Genomic DNA, 25,906 nt, shown 5'->3' with positions numbered 1-25,906 from the left:
ACATTTTGTAGTTCTTCAAAGCCTTCAGCCCAGAAACTTGGTGGCTGCAGCACCAACAAGATGAAGCTGCAGGTGTGAAAAAAGGCAGAGGTCTGAAGGAGCGATTTTGGGGCTGTATGGTGGGTGTGGCGAAAGATCCCATCCGAGTCAATAGGTTAGGTTATTTAATTATGGGAAAGCCTCAAGGGCTATCTGCCTAAGGATGAGGGATGCCTTCAGGGAGGACTTTCTAAGGGAAACTGGCTCGTATACACGTTACCACACGGGGAAGCTTTCTCCCTCATTTTTTGAAACTGTGCATATTCAGACACTGTTGATGAAGACGATAGCTCAGAGGAATCAAACACCCACAAGCAACCTTATTAACTGTGAATGAGATTTATCAATTTATCAGGTTTTAAGGTGGTATAAAAATGAATTGGAAATCAGGACATAGTGTAAAAAATAGTTTGCATCTAGTGGCAAAACAAAAGCAAATTGTCATTGAGGATGTTTTTAAAAGTGTTTTAAAACAATCTTTATTGCACATAAATCCATTGTGCTCTAAGTGCTGAACCATTGCATTGTTTAATAGTGAGCCCCTCCCAACAAAAGAAACCTATAAAAGCATTTGTATTGAAAGAAAAAATAATTTACCAAATTATATGTCTGTTCTTTCAAAGTTTACATTGTGAAAAAGATATTTTAATTTCCCTCTATGTCGATAACTCAAAGTGCTTACTCTAGATAAGTTGATTTATCTAAGTTTTTTTTTTGCTTACTTCATTTATCCTTCATTATATAAGAGATATTACCCAAAAGTGTGCCACTGGTTCATTCTGAATGGTTTTTCCAAATCGCTTTTCTTTAGTCGGTGCTATTTTAAGTTGTTAATGAAAAACCAAAGTCCATAGTTGTTAATAAAAGTAGTAATTACAATTGCCAAATATATGAAAGTAACAAAAACGGCTTGCTGTAGCTTATGTTATTAGGTATAAAATTTAAATCTGTAGTTTTGAAATTGATTATAACTGTTCTCAAATTTAGTGAATTTTTTATATCATTGCTCAGTCTTCTTTTTCTGTTTTCAGATGGGAATCCGTATGAGATCATACGGGGCATGTGGGAAGGTGCTTACGTGTCTCATTTTGTTCGACTCTTCAGAAAAAAGTTTGGTTTCAATTGTCTAACAACTCAGGTAATATTTATTATAAAAATTTAGTTCATTTTCAGTGCTAAATGTATGTTTTCCCACCTTCTGTCATGAATAAGTTGCATTGGTACCATAAAGGATTAACTTGCATTTAAAAAGTTACAAAAGTAAGAATAAGAATTACATTATTCTGTTGGGATCTTAGTCTTCATGGCATATGCATTACGTTGACATGTGGGAATTAAATTTAGTAGACCTTTTAGAGGTAAGTTAAAATAATATAAAGGTCTGAAAAATCTCAGAAGTTATCTAATGCTTTGAAGGTTATACCAGGTATGGATTTGTATGCATACTCCGAGAAACAGTGAGAGTCACTACATTCAGTTAAGTATGACCTGTGTTATGAAAGACTTAAATCTGTGTAAAGATCTGGTCGTGTAAACTGTATTTGTGTTATGTAAAAGGCTAAATAATTTTTAAGAATCAGGTAAGTTTGATTAAATATATTCTCAAATTAGTATAATTCTTTACAGTTAGCTGTCTTAGTCATAGTTCAGATTTTTGTTTTAAACACTTTTATATATATTTACTCTACAAAATATTGTTTTAGTAAGAAGTTTTATATGTATTTATGTATAATTTGATTTATTAAATGGAATAGATGCTTAAAACCTTTTAGGTGGAGTGAAATTTTGATCTGCTGACCAGTAGATGATTGTATATATTTACTATTCAAATTCTAAACAAGATTCCATATTAAAAATTTTTTGGCCCTTTTTTTATAATTATGTATAATGTGACGTTAATATATATATATGATTTAATATTTTGCATGGGTAAGGATTTCTTAGTTGATCTTTGAAACTGAATTTTAATCCTTGTTGATTGATGATTTTGCATTCATTAAATAACAGTCTGTTTTCTTCATCATAGCTAGAAATTAATAATTGCTGTTTTTATGAATGGGGAAAAAATCAATAGAATACATATATGTAAGAGGAAAAATATATAAAATAACCTAACTTTAATTTGTAATAGCCAATAAATCTCTTATTTAATTTGGTTGTTTCCCATTTCTGTCCACAAAATAGTAAAATGCTTTTAATAAACCCCTCTAAATTGGATAATTCCAAAACTGTATCATTCTAAGCCAAACCTTCATATTATTGTCTGTACAATTTTTTCTTCCTTGTTGCTCTGTAGAAATGTCACCTCTTATCTGCTTTTTTTTTTTTCCCGAATATTTCATTATAAAAATGTAAAACAAGCACATGTGTAACTGATTGAGAATGGGATTGAAATTTCACTACTTCAGCTATGCATTTTATGTTTGATAATATGCTTGTTGGTAAGAATAAAGGAGTATTACACCTCCACGATTGCTGCTCTGTTTATGCGCCAAGCTTCATAAATGTGCATCTTCATCGTTGCATCAGAAATTTTATTACACACAATGCATTTATACACACTAATAAGTAATATTAAATGACACCAAAAATTGTAATGCTTAATTTTGGAAATTTGAGAGAATTGAAAGATGCATCAGATATTCATAAATAAGCTTTGCGTGAAGATTGCATTTGGGCGATTGCATCAGTGGTAGTTATTTGAAAATATTTGTGGTAGGGGGATCAGAGGATCATCAATTTTGCTATTACAGTATAAAGTCTTCAATCCGGACGTCCATAATCTGAACCTCAAAGCTACAAACTTTCCGCACATGTGTAAACGCATAATGTGTTTGCGCATGTGAATAATACCTTTGTGCATGCATTTTACGCGTGCACATAATACGTTTATGCATGCGCGTTTAATGTATAATGAACGGTATAAGCTATGCTAAAATTATCTAATTATCTATTTCAGTTAATGTTGCAGATTGCGTTGTTCCTTAATCTTCTAATTGGATCCGACTTATTATTTTTTGCAGAACTGTTAGAGAAATTTTATAAAAAGTAAGCTTGAACTTTCGATTATGTCAAAAAGAGTTTCCAATTCTGGAGCTGCCAAAGGATCTACAAAGCGAAAGTATATTTCAATGTCCATTAAACAAAAAGTGGAATTGCTGCAAAAAATGGATAAAAGCATGAAGAAAGTAACAGAGAGGTGATTTGTTTCTCTAACCATTCCGAAATCTGTTTATCAATTTCATGCTGCTCTGCGGGGGGGGGGGGGGGACGTTACGGCGCGCAATGAACTGGAAGTCAGCACTATCCTTATCTTCAGGGCAGATGTTTTTATTTTATTCAGCTTGTAATTCCTTACTAAATGTAGTGTTTCATCTCGATGTACTCTGATATGATTTAAATCAATTTCCTCGTCATTATAAATATCACAAATACACATCAGATAGTTTTCTGGTTGCAATTTTCTAATTTCGACTATGCATAATGTATGCTTTACGCATGCACGAGTTGAAAAAATTTTTTAATAAAGTAAACAAATAAATATTAAGCTTTTTTATTGTACATTTTGATACCCTTTAGATCATAATTGCTCTTTATAACATATTAGTTTCATATTTTTAATTGTATAATTTCTGCATGCCATCTTACCAGATTTAAATTGATGATCCCTAATCCGGAAAAGTCCCAACGAGTCCAGATTAAAGACTTTTACTGTATAATATTGAAAACTTTGTTAGTTAAGCTAGAAGACCTTAAGTTACCAAATTGTTATTACAGAATTGCCATCAGATGTTCCTCATGAAGATATTGTTTAGGCTGTCATTGAAGGAGGTTTCTCTAAGTGCGTGAAGTGTATAGCTTATAAAATACCACGCTTTAATATTTTTTCCATTTTCCAACCAGGCTAGGAACCAACCAAGGTTCAGCCACACCAGGATTTCTTAGAAAAATATGTTCTCCACAGTTACAAATTTTAAAATTCTCACATTCTGTGTATATCAAATTCTGAAAGCAGGAGGGGGAAAAAGCATTAAATGAAGTAACTTCTTGTAAGCTACTAGTCCCTAAAAAATAATACTTCAGCTAACAGTAGCTCAGGACACAGGATAGATCTTTTCTGTTTGAAGACAATATGCACCAGGCAATTTTCTACAGAAATGTCAAATTAAACATGTTATTCTTATAATAGTGTTCTTGTTTTCAAATTAAGTATTGTCAAAAAAAGTTTGTAAAGTGTGTCAGTCTGTTTCATTTATTATTTATCGGAATAAGTGCATTTCTTACATTTAGAAAAATTTTACCACAGTCAAAATGAGCACAGTGGCAAAAGCATTTAGTATGAAGCTGAAGCATGTAAACTGCTGGCCATCCAAAATGCAACACCATGAAGAAAGCATCCAAACAGCATGAAACTTGCATCATGCATATGCCATGATGGAATACATAAATGATTATGATTACAGTGCATGTGTATATCGTGGGCAACTGCAGTGCTCCTTACAGTTTGTATATAAAAATAGGAAGTTCATCCTCAGTGGGAAAGGCAAAAATTATACTGATTCTGAAACCAAGTGGCCTTGGCAAAATCTTCAAGAGAGTCATCCATCATCAGAATCACTGAGTACAATGGCTGCCCTGCATTGTAAGTTGAACTTTGCTCTCCTCGTGCTAGACTTGGCAAAAGCTTTCGTCCACATCTAACATGAGGGGCTTATCAATTAACTCATTGACCATGAAGTTTGAGAGAGCAATCATCCAGCTTCTTGACTTCTTCCTGTCTTGTCAGAGCTTAAAGTGTTGGTCGACAACTCGCAATTCCCATCAGCGTTGGCATCCCCAAAGGATCGATAACTGGACATATTGTATATGTTTTATGTATCAGACTTCCTAAAGCTGATCTGCAACCCCCTGTTAGCATGTTGTGTAGATGAAACTCCTTTAGTGGTAAAATGTGAAAATGTTAATCACGCTGTTTTTAAGCTACATATTTGGTTTCAAGATTTCACTCATTCAAGATTGGTGCAGGCAATGGAAAGTCTGCATAAATGCACAAAAGTCTTGGCTGCTGTTTATCAGAGGAACCAAGAGGAATTGCATAATCAAGAAAAGCCTGTTTCTATTCAATGAACCAGTGCTGACTGTGGAACTACCAATGTTCAGCTACTTTTTTGAAAAGTTTGTTGAATCTGAATATTTTCAAGTTCTTGGTTAAAGTTTGCAGTTAACTTTATTAAAAAGTTATTTAAATATATTTAGCCAGAACTGTTCGTAAATAATTTTTGATGTACCTGAATTCACACAAAGATCATTTTCTGTTTATGCTGAGCACCGGAAATGCTTAAAACATTTTACGTCGTGTTTCATATTTGAAAAAAAATTGACTCGATGCTCTATACTTGAGGCTACAATTTATCATTTAATACTTTTCACATATTAGAACTTTGAATCAATGTTTTCTTAATACTAACCCTCATTTAAAAATACAATACAGCAGTATTATATCAGTATCTGTTTCATAATCTCAATATATATTGCTTCAGCTGATTGCAGAAGTTTGGGGTGTGGTATTCCAAAGTTGCTGTTGCCTAAAGCTGTTTTTGGAGTCATCAAAAGATATTGCCTTTAGAATTGTACCAGAATTCAGTTTAAATTTGGTGAATCATCGGTGATATTCCTCTCCCTCCCCAAGAAAAAGGAAAAGTTTACAGACTTTATTAAATTTTATCCATAAATTCACATTTATATCAAAATTTCTTATTTTTGTAAGGTACTGTGCATGCCTGTTTACAGTTGTGTGACTAATTCGAATGTGTTTTAAAGCAGTAAATGAGGTGATATAATAAAATGAGAATGGCCTGTTTATTCAGTTGCTTTGAAAGACTATATTCGATTCTGAATTACATATACACATTTCTGCATTTCATGTGTAATAATATGATATATGTTGCATGTGTATAGTGAGGAAAAATTCCTAAATTTTCAGATGTATCTTAGTGTTAAGAAATGGCAAAAAGCATTTTTTTTTTTTTTATTGGGCTTTTGAACTTTGCGTGATCTTCATTTGTCATTGTAAATATTGAGTCTCGTAAGTTTTATTAACGTTGCTTTGCTTTTTTATGTTGGAAATGATAACCAAAACCTTTTGTAACCCCCTATTATGAAGCTATTAATGCTAGTGAAGCTTTTTTTAAAAAATAATTTCTTAGTTTACCAAATCAAACTTTATGATTTATTTGATGTTTGTTTTGGCACTGATATACTTTTATATTAATAGTGCAAAACCAGTAAAGTTGATGCTTATTATAGCAATCCTTGCCTCTTATGGCGGGAGGCATTATAACGGATCACTGGAGACAAGTCATTAAGCTTCGACTATATAAATTTTCTCTGTTTTATGTAATTTGGTATCTGAACGTGCTTCAAATGACTAGTGTATTTTTTAGAAACACAAAATGAGGTGTTAACATTAATTATTAGCAACAGAGAAATGTCCCTATAACAATTAAATTTAAGTAAGAAAATATCAGAATTTCACAGGCTTGAAAAAGGAACCCTTCCCCGCGGGCTGAATGCAACCCGAAAAGGTCACTATCTAAGAAGAGCAAGCACCTCCCTTGTGGTTGCGGAAGAGCACCTCTCCTGATTGTGAAATCACAGTTTAGGTCTAGTTTTCTCTACTCAGAAAAGGGGAAACATGCGGCATCATTTGACGCCTGAGAACATTAGAAAAACATCTTTCGTAACTCCCAAATAATAAAACGGTCACCGCTCTTCCCACTCTTTTTCGAAAGAGTCGATCATGTTTATTTTTTTCCCTTTTAGCTGCCGTTTAAATCATTTTACTTTGACTTTTTTCCCTTACCAGGAGAAGGCCAGACCCCGATTAGGCCTCAGGGGTTAGAGGAAGACGCCATATCGTAAGTAGGTGGAGAAGGTAGGTTTTTGAGGAGGGGATGTAACGAGTCATTGGGGGTATGTGTGTGTGTGTGTGTGTGTGTGTGTTTTAATGTTGGGTCACTATCTTCAGTCTTTCATCGGCCTTGCTGGTTTGGCTGGTTTTCGTTTTGTGTGCTCCCTCATTTTGTGGGGGCTGTCAGAACCTGCCGCATTAATTTGTGCGTTCTTTCTTTTATTTTTATTTTATTTATTTATTTTTTTTTTTTTTGAGTATCCAATGCCAACTGTGTAAAACATTCGAGTTTGCGCAAGTTCTTGGAAGAAGCCGTATAGGGCGACACTGTTCACTGTTAATTTCTTACACGCAAGGGAAGCTGTTCTTTTCAAGTGGAGACTTAGTTTCAAACCGATTCTTATTAAATAAATATGGATTTTGTTTCTTTTTCTTCTGCAGCTTTACTCTTCGATTTAAATTTAAAGGCCATGAGAATTTTAAAAGGCACTAAAATTTTTAAAAATTTTAGTAGCTCCCGCGTGTATTATAACGTATTTGTTATACGAATTGCAATTCTCTGAAAATGATGTGTTATCCGAGCATTTCAGTTTCAACGTAAAATCGCAATTCAAACTAATTAAATAAGATCTGATTTTCGATACTAAAATTGGAAAATGAATATAATGAAACTGGACAATGTGATAATGAATATCAGGAGTGCAAAATAAATTACGATCGAAATGAAAGCTAAGCCATTAATTGTCGCTTCGAATGAGCTTAAGTATGAAATTTTAAATGACGTCTTCTATTCTGTACTCAAGATGAAAAGAAGTCAATGTTATAATGATTGTTACAGTAATGTTACAGGTTCTCGAAATACTTCCGGTCATTCAGCCTGAAAATAAGACATAGACGTATTCTCACACATACATAAACAGCTATCTCTTTGTAATGCTTTCTAATCTGATAACTTGTGGTTATGTTTGTAATGAAGGTAATTTAGCCATATAATCTCACTGTCATAAGGGAAGGGGGGAACTTTGTATCTTATGTTTAGGGAGATCTTCTAAATTTGAGACACTTCTTAGAGGCTTAAGAATTTTTGGAACTTGAAACGTGAGAATATCAGCTTTGCCTTCGACGGGATTGGAATTTTATAGACCTTCCGATAGTCGGACATGCGTCCACGTAGGAAAGTGGGGCGAAAGGAGAAAATTCCCTACATTCTTCCCCACTTTAAAGGACTGGAATATTTTAGTCCGGCGCCTCTATAGAACAATTAAGTGTTTGTCGAAGTAAGAAACATGAAAAATCAACGATGCCTTCGCCGGGATTCGAACTCCGAACTATCCGATGTTAGCTGAACGTGCTTCCAATTACGCCACGATGGTACGCTATGAGGGAGACAAAAAGTCCTTACAACTTAATCCTGAAAAATGACTCCATGGTTGTTTTGTCGTACTACTGAATCCAATAGTAATTCATATTAAAGAAAGAGAGTATTTTTCAGAAAATTGCGTTCAGAAAGTAACATCAAAATGATTTTTTGGTTGTATGCTTCTGTTATGACTTATTATGAGCTACTTACCTATTCGTTTTTAGCCTTAAACGAGTTTTGTCTATATCTTGAATTTATCTTGTGTTTCTTTGGTTCTGCTTTCTGAGATTTGGCTTTCCTTGAATATGCTAAAATATTCTTTCAACTTGTAAAGTTTTATGTTTATTAATTCATCATGTTATTATTTTTATCTTTACTGTCACTTCTACTTTCGTATGCTCCCAGCAAGATACAAATTAGTTAATTCATATAAGGACAGAGTTTTTTAAGTTAAGCCGTAAGTGGAAGTTTTGGCTTGCGAGCTCTGAATTTCTTTGAACCAGTTGACACTGAACTTTTAGAATTGCCTGCTTTGGCTTTAGCTTTTTGATAGCTGTGGTTTGCCCGCGTGAGTAGAGGATCTGAACCTGAACTCACTACAGGATTTTTCCTTGTGAATTGCATGCTTTAATTTTTTGACTTAAAACTCTTATTGACTTATTTTGATCTGCACGAGCTGTGTAATTTTTAAGTTGAGATTCTAATAAAAAGATTAATTTTAAACCTTCTTATGAGTTCGTCGTTATTTATCTAAGGCGCTTTGGTCACTTTTTTTTTCATGATTAGGGAGTTATAAATTGATAGTTAATGTGTCACCGAACGTGCCATGACTGTTTGATTTATAATGGCTTTGAAAGAGCAAGTCGTGATCAGAATTTAGCACCCTAAAACTCGTATCCCGCTACCAGTGACAGTGAAAAATTGTGGGCAAGTTTCAGAAGTCTGAGCAACGGAAATTAGTATTTAAAGCGAGCAGTTTTTCAGATTGATGTTAAAAAGCAAGCAGGATATAGGGAGCACTAAACGTTGTTACGAATTTTAACTATAGAAGCTAAGATCCATTATGAGTACATTTTGGTGAATTTCGTTTCCCCTAATTATATTTACCAGGTTGTCTTATTTACAAGAAAAGTTTTGGCTGTAACATTATTAGATTCACTTACTTCAGATCTTTTAAGTGTTTAGAAGCAGTTACGAAATTTCGGAAAGGTAAAAAAGCTCTGATCCAGTTTACCTTCTATGACCAGAAACAAGTTAGTAAGGCCTCATACGAAAAACATCAACTTAGTTCCATGTTTTCTATTAATAATTAAAGAAATAAATTAAGCACTAATTTTTATTAAATATGTAACTTACTTTACAAATGTGATAGCAGTAATTTCGGTATTAATCCAGAAAGTCTGAGAATGCGAGGCGTTGCTTTGGAACAAATATTACATTGTATTCCTAAGTGTTCAGTTGTCCGGATTTTTGCTGATGCGAAGTGGGTCAGTCGCAACGAGTTCCAGTGATAGTGATCCTTCTGTAATTCAAAATATAAACAGTAACGACTGCCAAATAAGATTTTTCTCGAAGTGAAGCAAAAGTTAAAATTACATGGAAAAGAACGTTTAGTTTGTATATTTTAGTAATGTATGACACGTTTTTATAAGAGCATGTGCTTTAGTAATATCCCCAAATTAATCTTGCCTAACTGCACCTATATTCCATGACGAAATCGATAATGAGAAATTTCTGTGGTGCTTTCGCCCCGTGCCCTACTCAAGACCGTGCACGTGCTTATTTTACTTGGGGATTAATTTAGCTCGCGCTGTAGGTCTGCGTTGAATTTATAACGTAACCTTAAAAAAAAAAAAAAAAAAAAAAAAAAAAAAAAAAAAAAACTAAGCTAAAAATCGTGAAATTGTTCAAAAAATTAGTACTTATATCGTAATTATTTATCAGCTTTTAGAAACTGTTGTCCTTATTTCACCTCTAAAAAATGCGACATTCAACTGGTGTTATTCCCAGTTTTTTATTTATTTATTAATATCGCAGTAGAGAAAAAGCGTTGTTAAGAAAGATTATGTATATAATTTATAGGCAGTGAAGTCTTGCATACAATGATATTTGTACCAAAACTTTTCATAAAGAGCGATAATAAATGTGTCTTTGTCGAGAAGTTCAGTTGGTACTTTCGATCAATGACCGAGTGGTTAAGGCTACTAAGTCCGACCTCTCTTGGTTTCGAATCCTAGCGAATGGGCTGCAGCATGATTGGTTTTCCTCGTGATTGGTTTCCTCCTTTTTGAACGTGAATATGAGCTACTTTCCCTCCGGAAGCCATTCACGAAAGCGTACCTCCTTTTGGCAGATAGCCTTCGTGCCTTTGCCGTGTTTAAATAATCTAACCTAACCTACCGAGAAGTAAAGTAAATTTGCCATTTTAAATCTGGCCATCTAGCATAATTCTAATCCTTATCATTCTTTTGACTGGCTAAGAAGAAAAATGTGCATTTTCCGCTCCGAATTTTTAAGTCACGTGCCGGGAACTGCTGCTGATTTCATTAACAGTTTAGTAACTGAAGAAGCTGTGCTAGGTGGAGAGATGACGTTTCACATGCAACAAAATTGGAATATGGGTATTTCCTCTCTGTATTGTAAAAATAGTAATAACTTTTAAGGACTGCGTCATTTCTATATCAGTCCATGTCGCATGGCGTGCGTAAAGCTGATGACCTAGCTAATTAGGCACGCGAACTCAATTTCGAGAACTGAAACCTATCTCTTAATAAGCAACCTGAATCAAAACTTTCTCTGGGTGAGCTACCATATTGGATTATTGCGCACTTTTGCTTCAGCTCTTTTTCCGTTAAGACGTTACTTCGCTCCCTTAGCCTCTGCCAGCTATTGTCCATTGTTCTAAAAATATAATCTGTATAAAATTGTGGGGTACATAGCGCATCCACAACGATGATGTGAAATGAACAAGAAGATGCGTCCTCGGAATTCATTATCCAGGAATTAAATTATGTGTGAAATTTACGGCTACGTCTTTCTTCGAAATCGAAATTATTATTACACACGTACACAAGCATTTTTCAGGCCTTTATTTTTGCGACCGTAGGCTGAAAACATATACTGCCTATTACAAAAATGTTTTAAATAACAAAAATGCATGTTTTGGCATTTTATTGTAAATCTTTCGAAAAATTATAAAGAAAATTGTAAATCTTTCGAAATGTAACTTTTTTCCGATCCCTGTACTTATATTTGGTAAAATTTTGTTCTTTTTATAAAAAATAAAACACAAAATGTTTCACTCGCGTACGACAGAAATTGATCGAGATGTGTTTTTAATATCCTTGTCATATTCAGAGGGCCTTACACAAATTGAGGAGCGAAAAGTTTACATTTGTACATAACAAAAAAGTAAAACCGTGTAGGAAAAAATTCCTAATGTTATGATATTCATTCAGTGCAGATGATTGTGAAAAAATTTTTAAAGTTTTTTTAAGGATCTGTACTAAATCAAAATCTGAAGTGTTTGATGCGAAGAGGGGATGTATAATAGTATAAGTTATGGAACATTCATAACATGTATGAGTTGTTGAACGCTCGTGTTATTTTAAGTTTCAAAATCTATCGTACCAAAGTTTTATCTTGCATTTGTTGTATTTGAACTTAAATAACTGCCGTATATGTCTTCTAAGGAGGAATACCTTTGTAGAGGACTTTATAAGAGAAATCTGTTCGTATTCACGGTACACAGGGTAACCAACTATGCAGCCTCTCTTGGGTTCGAAACCGGGACGAACTATCAGAATTCGGCGGTCTTCACCACTCAGCCACTGATGGGGTGATTATAGACTCGGCATTTCTCTAAATCTGCTCGTTTTAAAGCTATAAGTGTGATTTAATAAATTTTTAGAACTATTTCAAAAATTTGCAATCGGTAATTTTGGAGAGAAGTACAAAGACTGGGGCTAACTTCCAGTTATAGGGTTGGCGATGAAAAAAGATGGCGCCTTAGTACATATGAACTAGCGGACAACTTCCACGTTGCATGGAGGAAAATTTCTCTCAAAGCGAGCAAATTTATGAATTTAAAGATTATATATATGGTGGATCAGTAAAGAAAATAACTAGAGATCTAGGAATCGTTATACGAAATAACTAGGAATCATTATACTAAAGGCAAAAGTCTATAAATACGCTAAGAAGGCGGGCATAATAAATTAAATTATTAAAAATCTGCTCCCAGACATCTTGAAACTTCTTATACATGAAGAAGAATGTGCATTTTTGTGACATATTGAAAGAAACTAACTGGAATTAAATACGAAAAACGAAAATAAAGATACGCAAAACTAGCATAAAAAAATTGCTCAAGGGAATAACCATTTGTGAAAGTTTGCCTAAGTTGTGTTTTTTAGGTTCTTTTATCGAAATTAAAATATTTTGCAGTTTAATTTTTGAAATGATTTCATAAATTATTTGTCTGTTTAAATGTATATTTTACTGTAAACGTGATAAATGTAAAAAAAAGAATAAGAAATTATATAAAAAAATCTGTTGGACTTCATCTCCTTGTGGTGTCTCCCTGGCATGCAAATCGCGGCACTAGTGTGTTAAAGTAAAATATTAATAGTATAGTGTATAATAGTATATTAATAAGAAGTTTCAAAACAAGTATGGGGGAGTAAAATATTTTTTTAATTAAAGTCTGAGAGAGTTGTGAAGTCTTGGCTGAAGGAAGCGAAGCGTTCGTTTACGTAGTGTTTTTTTTTTATTTTTTTTTATTTTTTTTTTTTTTTTTTTTATTTTTAGTGGTGTTTGTGCGGGGGGCAGGTAAATTCATCCTAAAACAAACGTGTTTTTGGATGAAATACGAACAGCTGATATGGAACCTAATCGCGCTGAATACAATCATACCTGCGCCGCCACTACAATTCCTTGTCTAGTAGTAATTTGAAGGAGAAGGTTAAAGGGGAAGTTATTTCTGGAATAGCAAATGTTGTTCGGCATCTGGTGTATTCCCGAAAGTACATTAGGTGTCATCTGGGCTTGCTAAATGCGATGGTTGTCCGTTCTGTGCAATCTTAGCTCATCATCGACACCTTAATTTGACTTCCTCGTTACAGCAATATCGCCAGTTCTGGTGCATTTCTGGGAAGAGGACCTGCAGCGCTTATTTCCTATTTCAGCATATTCCAAAGTATTCATTTAAGTTACAGTCAGTGGAATGTGAGGTCAACGCGTTGTTTCAAATTCGTTTTCATCTTGACTTAGCCGTTCCGTAATAAAAGTAATTCCAATAACAAGGTGCGGTGTTTTCCTGCTGAAAAATGGTGCTATGATCCTGTTAGATTTCTTAACAGTTACGTTCGCTCTGGACGAGTATTGCCGCGATATCACGCCGAAGCGCGGTATTAGTTACAGATAGAAATGATCGCTTAAAAGGGGACAAGCTTGTGTTCATCATTCATTTTTTATGGGAAGATAACCAACGAGAGCAGCCTGTCACACGAACAAATTTTCATATCAGAAACGTTGTCTCCTACAGTAAATAAGGCTGCGTTCAAACGGCGACGTAAATGTGGCATAGTCACAAGGAATAAAATGCGGGAATTCCGTTCACACATGCGACACAGGGTGTAAGCCGCACCCACTTAGAGAAGCCAAATTTGCGCATGCATGGATGAGTCTACAGTTTTCCAGTCTCTTTTCCCATTCAGGTTTCGCGCAATCGCTCTGATTGGTCGACGCTTATCCCAAGTCGCATAAAGTCAAAAACTTCGAACTCTATGCCAAGAGCTTTAAACCAGGTTTTGTGATGTACAGTGGGTAAAAAACGTATTGGCAATTGCCTATAATTGATCATATTTCCTAACAAAGGAAATGCTCGACAAATTTACCTGGACATAACAAACACAAGAGGAAATAAACACACAAATGTAATGAAACTTTCAATTTAATGTATCTTTTGCACAAAATATACAACAAAAACGTAAATTTGCGTGTGGAAAACGTATTGGCAAAGTTTTAACTACTATGCAAATTTTGTTATGTTGAGGTCACGTGTTTAGACTGATAAGAAACCCTGCTAATATAAAGTCTGTCGTGCTACTTCAAAACTTTTAAAATGTTATGTGCTAATACTGTGGTAAACTGGTTTCGAAGACGAAGGAGTTGCATGTTAATGTTAAAAACATAATTATTCAGTTCAGAACTGAGGGTTTAACTTATCGTGCTATAGGATTACAATTGAACATAAGTTTATTTACTGTTAGAAGTGTAGTAAAAAAGTTCAAAGAGACAGTAATACTTCGCATAAAACTTTTAGTGTACAGACTATACGGGATGTTTGACATAGAGGAAGTTATTATGGAAGAGCAGCTAGAAAGAAACCTTTCATTTCAGAAATAAACAGGAGAAAGAGATTGAATTTTGCAAAATTTCATGTTAATTTATCAGACGAATTTTGGAACACAGTTATTTTATAAAACAAATCAAGGTTTAACATTTTCGAGAGCCATGGACGACAATTTGTGTGAAGAAAGCCTAACACTGAACTGAAGAAACATTTAACACCGACTGTAAAACATGTTGGAGGGAGCATCGTAGTTTGAGGCTGTATGGCAGCCAAACGGAGTTGGTAACCTGTACTTCCTTGATGGTATTATGACAGCACATACGTACATTGACGTATTGCGCCATAACACGAAATTCAGTGCCCAAAAACTTTTAGGAACATTATTTGTGTTTCAACAGAACAATGACCCTAAGCACACAGTGAACCTCACTTTGCAACAGCTACTCTATAACGCTCCTTGCTAGTTATAGACACCGCCTCAATCGCCTGACATAAATTCAATTGAACATTTATGGCACAAATTAGACCTAAAAGTCAGGGAACATAAAGTTTCGTATGAAGATGAACTCAAGCGTATACTCCTACAAGAATGGCACAAAACTCCCAACAAGACCTTTTTCAGCAACCAAGATTTTCTCTATGAGAAATGGATTACAAGCTGTTATAAATTCAAAAGATATGAATACAAAGTATTAGATTTTGTTCCGACATTTTTCTGTATGACCTTGCCAATACTTTTTTGACATGTAAATTTACGTTTTTGTTGTATATCTTGTGTAAAAGGCGTATTAAAACGAAGGTTTCGTTAGTGTTTGTGTCTTTATTGCCGCATGTGTTCGTTATGTCCAGCTAAAATTGTCAAGCATTTCCTTTGTTAGCTATAGTGTTCAGTTATAGGCAATAGCCAATACTTTTTTTATTCACTGTAGCACAGACTGGTTGCCTAGAAACGCAGCTCGCCTTAAACCACTTATGCCCTTTTTACCATCGTCTGAACGCAGCTTCAGAGAATGCAGTTGTGCAACGTTGTGATATGGTTTGGATTTGTGAACCTTCCCATTTCTTTCGTAAAAGAAAAAACTATTCTTAACATCAAATGATCATTTTCCAATTGCCGAGACCTATTTCCAGAGTTCTTTCATGTATGTGAGGAATGGTTGCAGTGCCTGGAGGTAACTATCGTAATATTGTGTAACCTTAAGCTATAAAAGGTTAATTTAGAAGTCAAACAACAAAAATCAGCGTTATATTTTCAAATTTTCACAAGACTAGTTTCGATGGTTTTACCGAACCATCAGCCTCAGCTGCAAAGCGCAAATCATTTGCGCTTATAACGCTGATTTTTGTGTTTTGACTTCTGAATTAATATTTGTTCGGCTGGTTATTGTATCTTAACTATAAAAGGTTTTATGACGCTCCGCTTTTATACTGGCTGGTAATCTGTGCAATGATTTTAGTTTACTGCAGTGATACCACGCGTAGAACCCACATTCAGCCATTGATATCCATTCGAGACTAACTAGTTTGCATCCAGCTGCTGGAATCTGTTCGTGGTAAATCCAATACTAATGCATCATTTAAACGGTGATAGCGGAATAGCCGACAAAGGCAACTGTTTTTGAAACACTGACGTCTCTCTTTTCAGATTAAATTATTTGAATATGGCAAAGCATACGAGTGCTGTCTTCCTAAGCGGAGGGCCGCGTTCGTGGAAAACTTTTTAAAGGACACTGGCTCGTAATCACGGTGTATAGGAGGAAAACTGAAAACCAACCATGCATCCAGCCTGTTCATTTGGAATAGAATCCAGGTCGAACTGCCAGTGTTCAGCGATTTTAATGCTTCTCCGTTGGCGATCTTGAATTAATAAGACAATTTGGAGGTTTATTTGATACGGTTGAAGAATGTTGGAAAGTATGTGTAGCTTTTGAAAGAACCTATTTTTGATGTAAATAAAGTTTTAGACTCTGATTGCGCCACCTTTGATCAAATTCATATAATATATTGTTATATTAAAATTGTGTTTTTGTTCACTATTTGCATGTCGTAACCTTCTTGCCTCGTATTTATAACTTCATATTCATTCAGTAATTGAAAAGGCTTGACGATCCTTGAAATTTTAGAGTTGTGTATATTAACTACAAGTGTATTGCATCAAATTCCAAGAACAAAGTAGCCTGAAAGCTTTTTTAGTTTCCCTTCCCTCTTTTTTATGTGTATGTATTAGTTTTAAGAAGAGACAAACAAGACGGGGGGGAAGGTGGACATAAAACTGACAAAAAATAACTTCTCTGCTGTTTTCAAATGGTATGCTGCGTTATTTTCGACCTGGCGCCGTGATAGTGAGCAGAAATTCGTCTAAAAAATTGGCTTCGCATACGGAGTGAAGTTATTTTCGTCTCGCTTAGTTTCAAAACGGAAGTAAATGAAGAACAAAACCGTTTAGAAATGCTTCACCTAATCTGAGTCTGTTAAACAAGTATTTTAGCTCTGATGCTGGTTAAAGAAATGACAGAATTCTGTTTCTAGTAGCAGCTAGAATAACCTGAATGTAGAGAAATATGCAGAACCCTTGATGCTATTCACACAAGACGTACTAAGTAGTAACCACGTGGTCCATTAAAGTCTATGCACTGGTGCTGCGTAATGGATTACATTGAATTTTTCTGCAGTGCTAGTTGTGATCAGGCTTATTTAATATTATAAAATGCTGTTATTTTGCAGTACTTTGTTTCGTGCGTTAATGTAACAAAGGGAGTACTTATCAATCCACAGTACATTACATAAAATAAAAATTCTTCAGTGGTGCGTTATATAAGGACCTTTATTTCATTGGTAGGACAGTTAAGTAGTCTCTAAATATAATTTTGAGGTATGCGGATATTCAGTCTGCAGTGGTGCAATTTAATACGTTCAAAAACGAAATTGCGATCGACTTCGATTTCTCTCTCTCTCTCACACACACCCAGCTTATGAAAAATGTACTGCATTTATTTACTCCCGTGATTTCCTCTAACCCTTTCCTACAAATTTATCGCTTGAAAACCGAGAAAGGAAAAATGCTCTGTGTATACTAATTCTGAAGAGGTTGCTTAAATGATAAACATAGCAGATTAACAGCACACTTAAAGACACATTAATACTAAATATTCCAAAGGTGGATTTCAAATGTACTTATATAGTTAGTCAACCAGTCTACGTTTAGCAGTTTTGAAAAGAAAAGTGAATCAATCCTGGGATATTAATTAATATTTCATAAAACGTAAAACACCATATTTGAAAATTGAAATTTCTTGTACAAATACCATTCACAGGTAATTGGGAATTACTCACTTGAATATGTTAATGTTCCGCAGGGGAAAACAAAAATCAGCTCGCTTTTGTTTAGAAAACCGCTGTTGCTTACTGTAGCGAATTCGCGGTGAAATCTGATTAGCTTTCTCTACGTTTCTCTATTTTGAATTAGTTCTGTTGAACGTTTTTAATAATTTAAAAGATAACTGCTGTGAGGTATTGAGATATTGTACGAATATTTGAGGAAGTTTAAGCATTCTTTTTTATTTGTTGTGATAATAATAAATTTTTAAAATTTTTCTTCGGACTTGCGCTTTCAATTCATAACGAACCCTTACGCACGCAACAATATCTTTCACAGCACTTCCATACGTCATCTTCCGCAACACGAGGCTATGATGTGGCATTTTCCATATAACGTTCTTAATTTTTTTCTATTCCTAATGCGTCTTTTTAAAATTAATTATCAGTTGTAAGACACATTGATACTGTTAACTTTTTTGAATATTCGTCAACGTAACGTAATCATTGATATTAAATGGTGTGAATATCTCTTTAAACAGAAGAATATAGATTTGCTCTGGGAAAATTCATTCACATTCGTAAATTTTAAATTAAGCAAAAATGCAAGCTAAATGCAATATGTATTTTATGTTTACTTAATATGCAACCCGTTGTAATTCTAAAGCATGATCTGGAACACCTCCCAAAGCCATCGTATACAGAAACTAAAAACTCGTTTTTAGACCACTCTGACATATCATTTCATTAAGGGATTAAGGGAATATGGAAAATGACGAAACTAGAAATTTCTGTACTGTCCTCTCTCCCCCCCCCAAAAAAAATAGTATAAAGTAGCAATTGAAAGGTGCTGTAAAATATTGACATCAAACGTAGCTGCTCTTTAAGAAATAAATATTGTTGCGAGCTATGGGTTCACGGAGATCTCATCAAATAATTTCTCCAGATGAACAGAAAGAAACTGACAATTTTTATAATTAATAAGAGATCAGCACAGCAGAATAATTAGTTATAAATAACTCGAGAACGCAAGATTATGCAGATGCCGTAACTCACAAGAAATAATGTCATTCAGCTAACTGTTATAACCGCAGTTTTTCTGAAATCGCTGAAAATTGGCTAGTATGTATATTGTGCTGCGCAGTCTTCTGCAAACGTAGGGAAAAATTTCCTGATAACAGCTTCGAAAATGCTTTTGCGCAAAATCATCACATATCTCCAAGGCTTGTCAGAAAAGTTTCTGCTTATATACACTGACGGAGCGGGGAATCCAAATAATAAGAAAAATATTGTAAGAGTAATGAAATTTCGGCAATACATATGTCTAGGTAACATATTTAATTGATTAACTTTTCGTGATCAGAGCTTACTGCAAGCACTAGAAGAGCCTTTTCAAGTGTGAAATGCTGGTACCTTAATAACCGGTGTAAACTACCAGAATTTTGCAAATATGCAAACGTGCTTGCATTATGTCGTTCAGTTTGTGGGATGGAGTTGTGTTTGGTCGGCCAATACAAGGGCAGTTAATGCAGATTGTGAATGACGCTAGAGTTGTCGTTCAATGCGCTTGATTGGAGAAAGATCTGGTGATCTAGCAGATCAAGGCAGCATGTCGACACTCTGTCGAATGTGTTGGGTTACAACAGCGGTACGAGGGCGAGCGTTATCCTGTTGGAAAACACCCCCTTGAATGCTGTTCATGAATTGCAGCAGAACAAGAATCATCAGTCTGAGGCATAAATTTGCAGTCAAGGTGCGTGGTATAACCACGGAAGTGCTCCTGCTGTCATACGAAATTACTTCCCAAACCATAACTCAGTTGTAGCTGTAGTGTGTCTAAACCGGAAACGGGTTGGCGCTCGCTTGCCGTCTTTCTAACCAACACACGACCACCACTAACAGCAAGGCAGAGCTGTCTTTCATCAAGAAGCACAACAGATCCTCCAATGAGCTCTAGCTTGACACCACTGACTTCGAAAACGGCAGGGGTTTGTACTCAGTGGAATGCATGCTCGAAGGTATCTGGCTCGGAGCTGTCCTTCAGGTAACCGATTTGTAACAGTTCGTTGTTTCACTGTGGTGCCAAATGCATCACGAATGTGTACTGCAGACGCATAACAATGCGCCACAGTCATACGCCGAACACGGCGGTCTTCCCTCTCAGTAGTGTCGCGCCGTCTGGAACACTGTTTTCTTGAACCAGTACCTTTCCTTTACCACTACTGCCAACAGTCATGCACAGTGGATACATTCCTCCCAATTCTTTCTGCAGTATCGTGAAAAGAAATTCCATCTTCTCGTAGCCCTATATTACGGCCTCGTTCGAACTCACTGAGCTGTTGATAATGCCTTCTTAATCTTCTTAAAAGCATTCTTGCCTAACATCAGCTCACGTCAAATCTCAACGATAAATAACGCTCACTCTGGTACTATTATTGTTATTCTAGCATGCAGCGGGGAATTCCCATCCCTGCTCTTTCCAGATTCCTGAAAGAGTCCTCACAGAGCCTGACATATGTAAAAGTCCGTAAAGGTGATATCCCCAACGAAGTACTGTTTAAAGAAAGAAAAATGAAGCTCTTTGCTTCGAAAAAAGCTGAGTAAAACAACAAAACTCGCAGGTAGAAACGGCAGCAAACGTGCTGCCATCTGTTAGTTGAAAGTGCGGTTAAAATAACGCAAGGCAGGCTATTGAAGTGGAGCCAAAGATCTGGAACTAACCGAATCAGGAAGAAGCGAAGCAGCCAAACCGGTGGGTGCAGAACATGTGACTGCCGCGGTCGGGTCATATTTCACAGGTGTAGAAATTTAAGTTTCTGAAGTCATATTTCACAAAATAAAGGTAAAATTAAATACCTTCAAATATTTCCAGTACTGTAAAAGCCAATTTTTGTTTCTGCATTAGCGACTTCGCGGTTCATTTGTAATATCATCTGGAGACGTGTCAGATGGAGTACCACAAATCACAACTTTTAGTGGTGTTTCGGCTTTCTCACGGAAAGTGCTGAACTGCACTTCGTATTTCATAGGATGGCAAGCGCACGGGCTTGCTGATCACTGGAATTGAAGGAAATCGCGATAGATTCACGAGAAAGGGTTCCAAGTCATATACTCCATTTTGGGTAAAAAGTCCTTTCAGTTCGCTCCAGGTTACTTCCGGACGACTGCAGATAATCGGCGGAAATTTCTGTTTCTTAACATACGGTGTGGTAGGAGAATCAACTTCGATTTGAGTTTCCTCACCAAGCGAAGTATCAACAGTCGTGGACTTTTTCTCGACGTGTTGAGTATCCAGTTTGGCCAAAGGATTGGAGAAACCGGCAGCGAAGTGCTGTTTTGGGTCTTTTGAAGCTTGGTGGTTCTTTTCTGATAGTCCATCCATCATTTGGTATGGCATTTCTCCGGTCGAGAAATTTTAACTGGAAAATTTTCACTCATTATCTTTTTATTAAAGTTCAATTTATTGCGTATTAAGAGCGCAGCCACTTTAACATCTGTTTTGCAACATTTGAGACGTTTTTGCAGTCCTCAATCTCAAACAGATCATCGAATAGATAATCGTTTTCTTCAACTCCCTATCTTTTAAGACGGCTTTTAGCTTTGCTCACATTAATTAGGAAGCGTTCAGTGGCAGACATGATGAGAAACTCAAAGTCCTGAACACGAAAATATCTAGGTAATACAGAAGCGTTAGAAAAATATGTCCGTCGCGCGGCAACGTCAACTTCGTAATCCCTCAAATAACGCTCACGAATTTTACAGCGCGTTTTTAAAGCCAACTGGATTTGCATTTTCATAGTGGCGCTGTCAGCCACACGTATGTATGTACCTAGCGCGAAATTTCAGTAGACATCATCCTTCAGATGTATAAGCACACTTAGCAAATTTCGTTTATTTAGCAGAATTCCTTTTTGGTGTTGGTTTGTTATGTTTTTTTGGGGGGGGGCGGTCAGTGTAGATGGTTCTATTTGAGCTATTTTTCCCATTTTAAACATTCAGAATTTCAAGATTGCATTTTTGTACGAGGCATGGGTACTTACATGCAAACTATGTGGTCATAATTCAATTACACGTAAAATGCATTCTAAAATGCAACAGTTTAACAAATAAATAAATACATGATATTACAACAGTATAATAGAACTCATTCAAATATTTACAGAAATTTAAAATAATATATTAACATGGATAATTAATGATCTGTAGCTATTTCTGTGATTCTTTTATATTTTTCAAAATACCTTTCAACACTTTTCGGATTTGAAACATGTTTTAATTATCAATTTTAAAGCATCTATTCCCATTAGACAACAATGAAATATCCTCTTTAGGGCGATGTGAACAGGTTCATTTTCGTTGATGCAACAGTAAATTATCGGTTGCTCTTCGTTTTCAAACTTTTTCATTATATAGCTTCTCACAAGTGTTCCAGAACTACATTTTTGGTGTTGACTGGTTGTCTTGAACGTTGGTCTTTTTGAACAGTTCCGTTGCCTGAAACACACTTGCTGCTGATAAACCTGCATTTGACCTAACGCATGCTCGCCAGAAGCCGTGATGAAACATTTCGAAGATTTCAGAAGCAGATCTGTCGCGTTTCTTACAAAATAATAAAATAATCTTGCTAAAATTCGTCAACTGAATTCGCAAGGCAATCTTCAGCGCATGGTAAATGGCAGACTGACTCAAAATGCTTGGAAGCAGTGCCCTTGAGCGTACAGCGTCCTATCTGTTGAACTGTACAGTCATGGCTTATATAATCCAGCCACCTTTCAGCACCGTCTCATTGAACTGTCTTACGTTTCTCGAGGTGTTATGATATGCATGTGTAATGGTGAATGATGTACTGACAAAAGCTTATTCCACAGCAACGATTCATGTGCATTGACTCTGCTTTCATTGCTTATATTAAATTTCCATTTTAAAATATCTAGAGTGCACTTTCAGAGATAAGCATTTAGTAGAGCTTAACTATTGTGTGAAATGACTATTCAGATATTTTGACTGGTGCAAGAGATCATCGATATGTCTGCACTTGTATTCCATAAATACGTGTTATTATTGTGTAAATTTTATGTGGCGCTATTTATAAAAAGGTTAAATGTAATTGCCCAGCCAGTTAAAATGCTTTTCTGGGATAATTTTGCTTCGTTATAAATTTGAGCCAGCTGTGATATTAAGCATACAACTAATCCACACACTTTTATTTCTGAAGTTTAACTTCAGTAATCATAAATTTTTCATTAGAGCACTCCAAACTAATGTTGAAGTTCATGAGATATCATTTGCTTAGACTAAATAATCTTCAAACCTACTCAAATTACCTAAAAAACTTTTTTTTTTTCTTTTCTTTTTTCTTTTCAACCCTACATCCTACAAAAAGTAAATGTTAAAGCATTTAAAATACATCAATATTGCATTAATTTTATGTGGAATATGAGAAGAAAATCATTATTTCATTAAAATGTTACTTAAAAAAAGATATAATGTTTTAAGTAACAGTAACAATAGGAATTAAAAAAAAACTATTTCTTTATTTTAGATGCTTTGTTTTGACGTCCTCGTGGTGTTACAAATTTCTCCCTAATTTTGTTCTGATTTGCAGAGCCCTTAAGGGAGTTGCATGGAACCAGGGTCTCACGGAAAACAGTTTGAAAGCCTTTGTCGTAAGCGATCCATATGCCATAGTGGCCAACTACTCTTGTTCTTCAGCATATGTCTCGGTCTTCCGGCAGATTACCGAAATTATCAGTTTTTAACAGCCTTTACTAAGGAATAGTATTTACGAAGATGTTTATTCAGCAATAATTAAAATTTATTAAGTAATTAAACGTAAATTATACGTATTCCGTTCCCCACCTTTCGTGATTTTCAGCATATTTTTTCTTATTAAATACTATTTGGTCTAAATGGCATTAATTTACTGCAGACATTTATACCCATCTAATAATATGTACATTGATTAATTATATTTTTATCGTATTTAAAAATACTTTGGTAAACAAGTTTTCTGAATTTTCTTAGCCGAAACGTGTATAGTAATACATTTTTCATCAGTAACCTGAATCATACAGTATAAAGCGAATTTGAGTCAGTTTGGTGTTGTTATGAAATGGTATCGACATGCTGCGCGAATTATTCAGTTTTTTTATGTTTCAAGGTTGGCAGTTATATGTGATAACCCGGTTTCGGGATGAATCCCGCGAAATGTAGATTGAGCTCAAATTTTTAGTCCTTTTATATGAGTAAATTACAGATACTGAAATTCATGAGACATCATTTGCTTAGACTAGTGACTTTCAAACCTTAGGGACTCGGGTAACCCAAAAGTTCTCCATCTCAAGACACACATCCCTGAAATACTATGCGATATAAATTAACTTAGCTGTATACGCCAGTAAGCAATCTACTGAACGGCGAGTATTGTAGAGATTGTTTTAAGCATTGGGAGAGATAAATGCTTACATTTGAGTCAAAGACTTTATCTGCCAGATTTCTTGGCTCCTACTAAGTCAAAATAAGAGCCACCAGTAGTGACTGGATTCGAAAATTGTAAAACAGAATAAATTCATAAAAGAAAAAAAAAGATCTATTGATATTTTTATAAGCTAATTAATGAGGAAAGAAATAATGATGTACATAAACAGAATCGAAAAGCCAAGCTGCATGAGCTTAAGAATATGTGTGAATGCCAGATTGCATGAGTAGCCTTAGATATTTTTAGAAAACACTATCTTTGAATGAATGCCAAATGCATCTAAGTTCATAAACAGTAAGATTATCTTTTCTAATCTCAAAACTCTTTCTGTTGATGTGAATTTCAGCCAGTTAGTTGTTCTCGAGACTCTCAAGAAGGTGAGCAGATGTTTTCCGTTTCCATGCGGTAACATGAACGCGATTAAACAGGAAATCCAGGTTACCTACACTCTTAATCTTAGTGTGTTCATTTGGGAGGAGTAAAACTTCTCATGGGGGGGGGCATCATTTGCCAGTCCAATGTATCCAAACACAATGTATCTATCATAGTTTTCCCATTATTGCTCTTGTACAATTATTGACATTTTTGTTGTTTTTGTTTTGAAACGTTTTCTTGATTGTGGCAATAAGAAGATACTGATGGGAGAAAGGGTTATATTATTGATTAAATAAGTAGTTGCTCAGGTCGTGTGTAAGACTCATGAATTCAGGTTACTGTTCCGGTATTTTGAAGTAAAGAACTTGCTTTCTATATATCCAAATCGTAAACTATTCACACACACACATAACGTATATATGTTACGGTGAAATACCGAAATCTGGAGAATGTCGACTTTCACCGGTGAATGTCAACATTCACATAGTCGCTTGGTGTATGTCCGAAATATTTTCAAAAATCTCTTATTTCTGACTTACACCGGATGAATGTTGAACATTTAAGAATATTATATTTTCGTCTCCGTAATTCAGTCACGAAAAAACTCACTTGAAACTTAAAATAAGAACTTAAGAATATAAGAACTTAAAACACACAGTACATTCAAAATGAGAACGGAAAATAATACAAGTAAAAACTTACTTAATTATACAGTACGTTCTAAATGAGAAAATAAAATGATAGTAATAAAAAACTTACTAAATTATGTGATTCAAACCCTATTTATTACAACAACTTAAACTATTATGACACTTTATGACCTCTCTTTTCGACCTACACGAGAGCATATCTGTGATTGTGGACATACACTGGTGAGGGTTCGAATGTACAAGAATGTAATGCAGTATTCGATCTTTCACCGACGTTTTTGGTGACGTTTTCCGGTGAAAGTCAACATTCTCCAGTTTCGGTCTTTCACGATAACATATATATTATAAAATGGGTCAAGTAAGTATTCGACCTCCTTACAAGTTTGGTTTGGTGTATTTGATTATGGCAAAATACTCGAGGGCT

General features: G+C 35.1%; 1 protein-coding gene across 1 annotated transcript in view; it reads left to right on the top strand.

Moving 5' to 3' along the window:
* Positions 1-25,906, top strand: part of lgs (BCL9 domain-containing protein legless) — a 228,465-nt gene that overhangs the window by 38,593 nt on the left and 163,966 nt on the right. Inside the window, exon 2 of the mRNA XM_085807268.1 lies at positions 1,071-1,177. Coding sequence (XP_085663394.1) covers positions 1,071-1,177 — 107 coding nt within the window. The remainder of the gene's footprint in view (positions 1-1,070; positions 1,178-25,906) is intronic.

Source organism: Stegodyphus dumicola, chromosome X1 (genome assembly GCF_044657685.1).
Source record: "Stegodyphus dumicola isolate Sdum_Otavi_A_Nest chromosome X1, ASM4465768v1".
Lineage (NCBI taxonomy): Eukaryota > Metazoa > Arthropoda > Arachnida > Araneae > Eresidae > Stegodyphus > Stegodyphus dumicola.
Note: the sequence above shows the minus strand (reverse complement) of the source record. Positions and strands in the feature narration are given on the sequence as shown.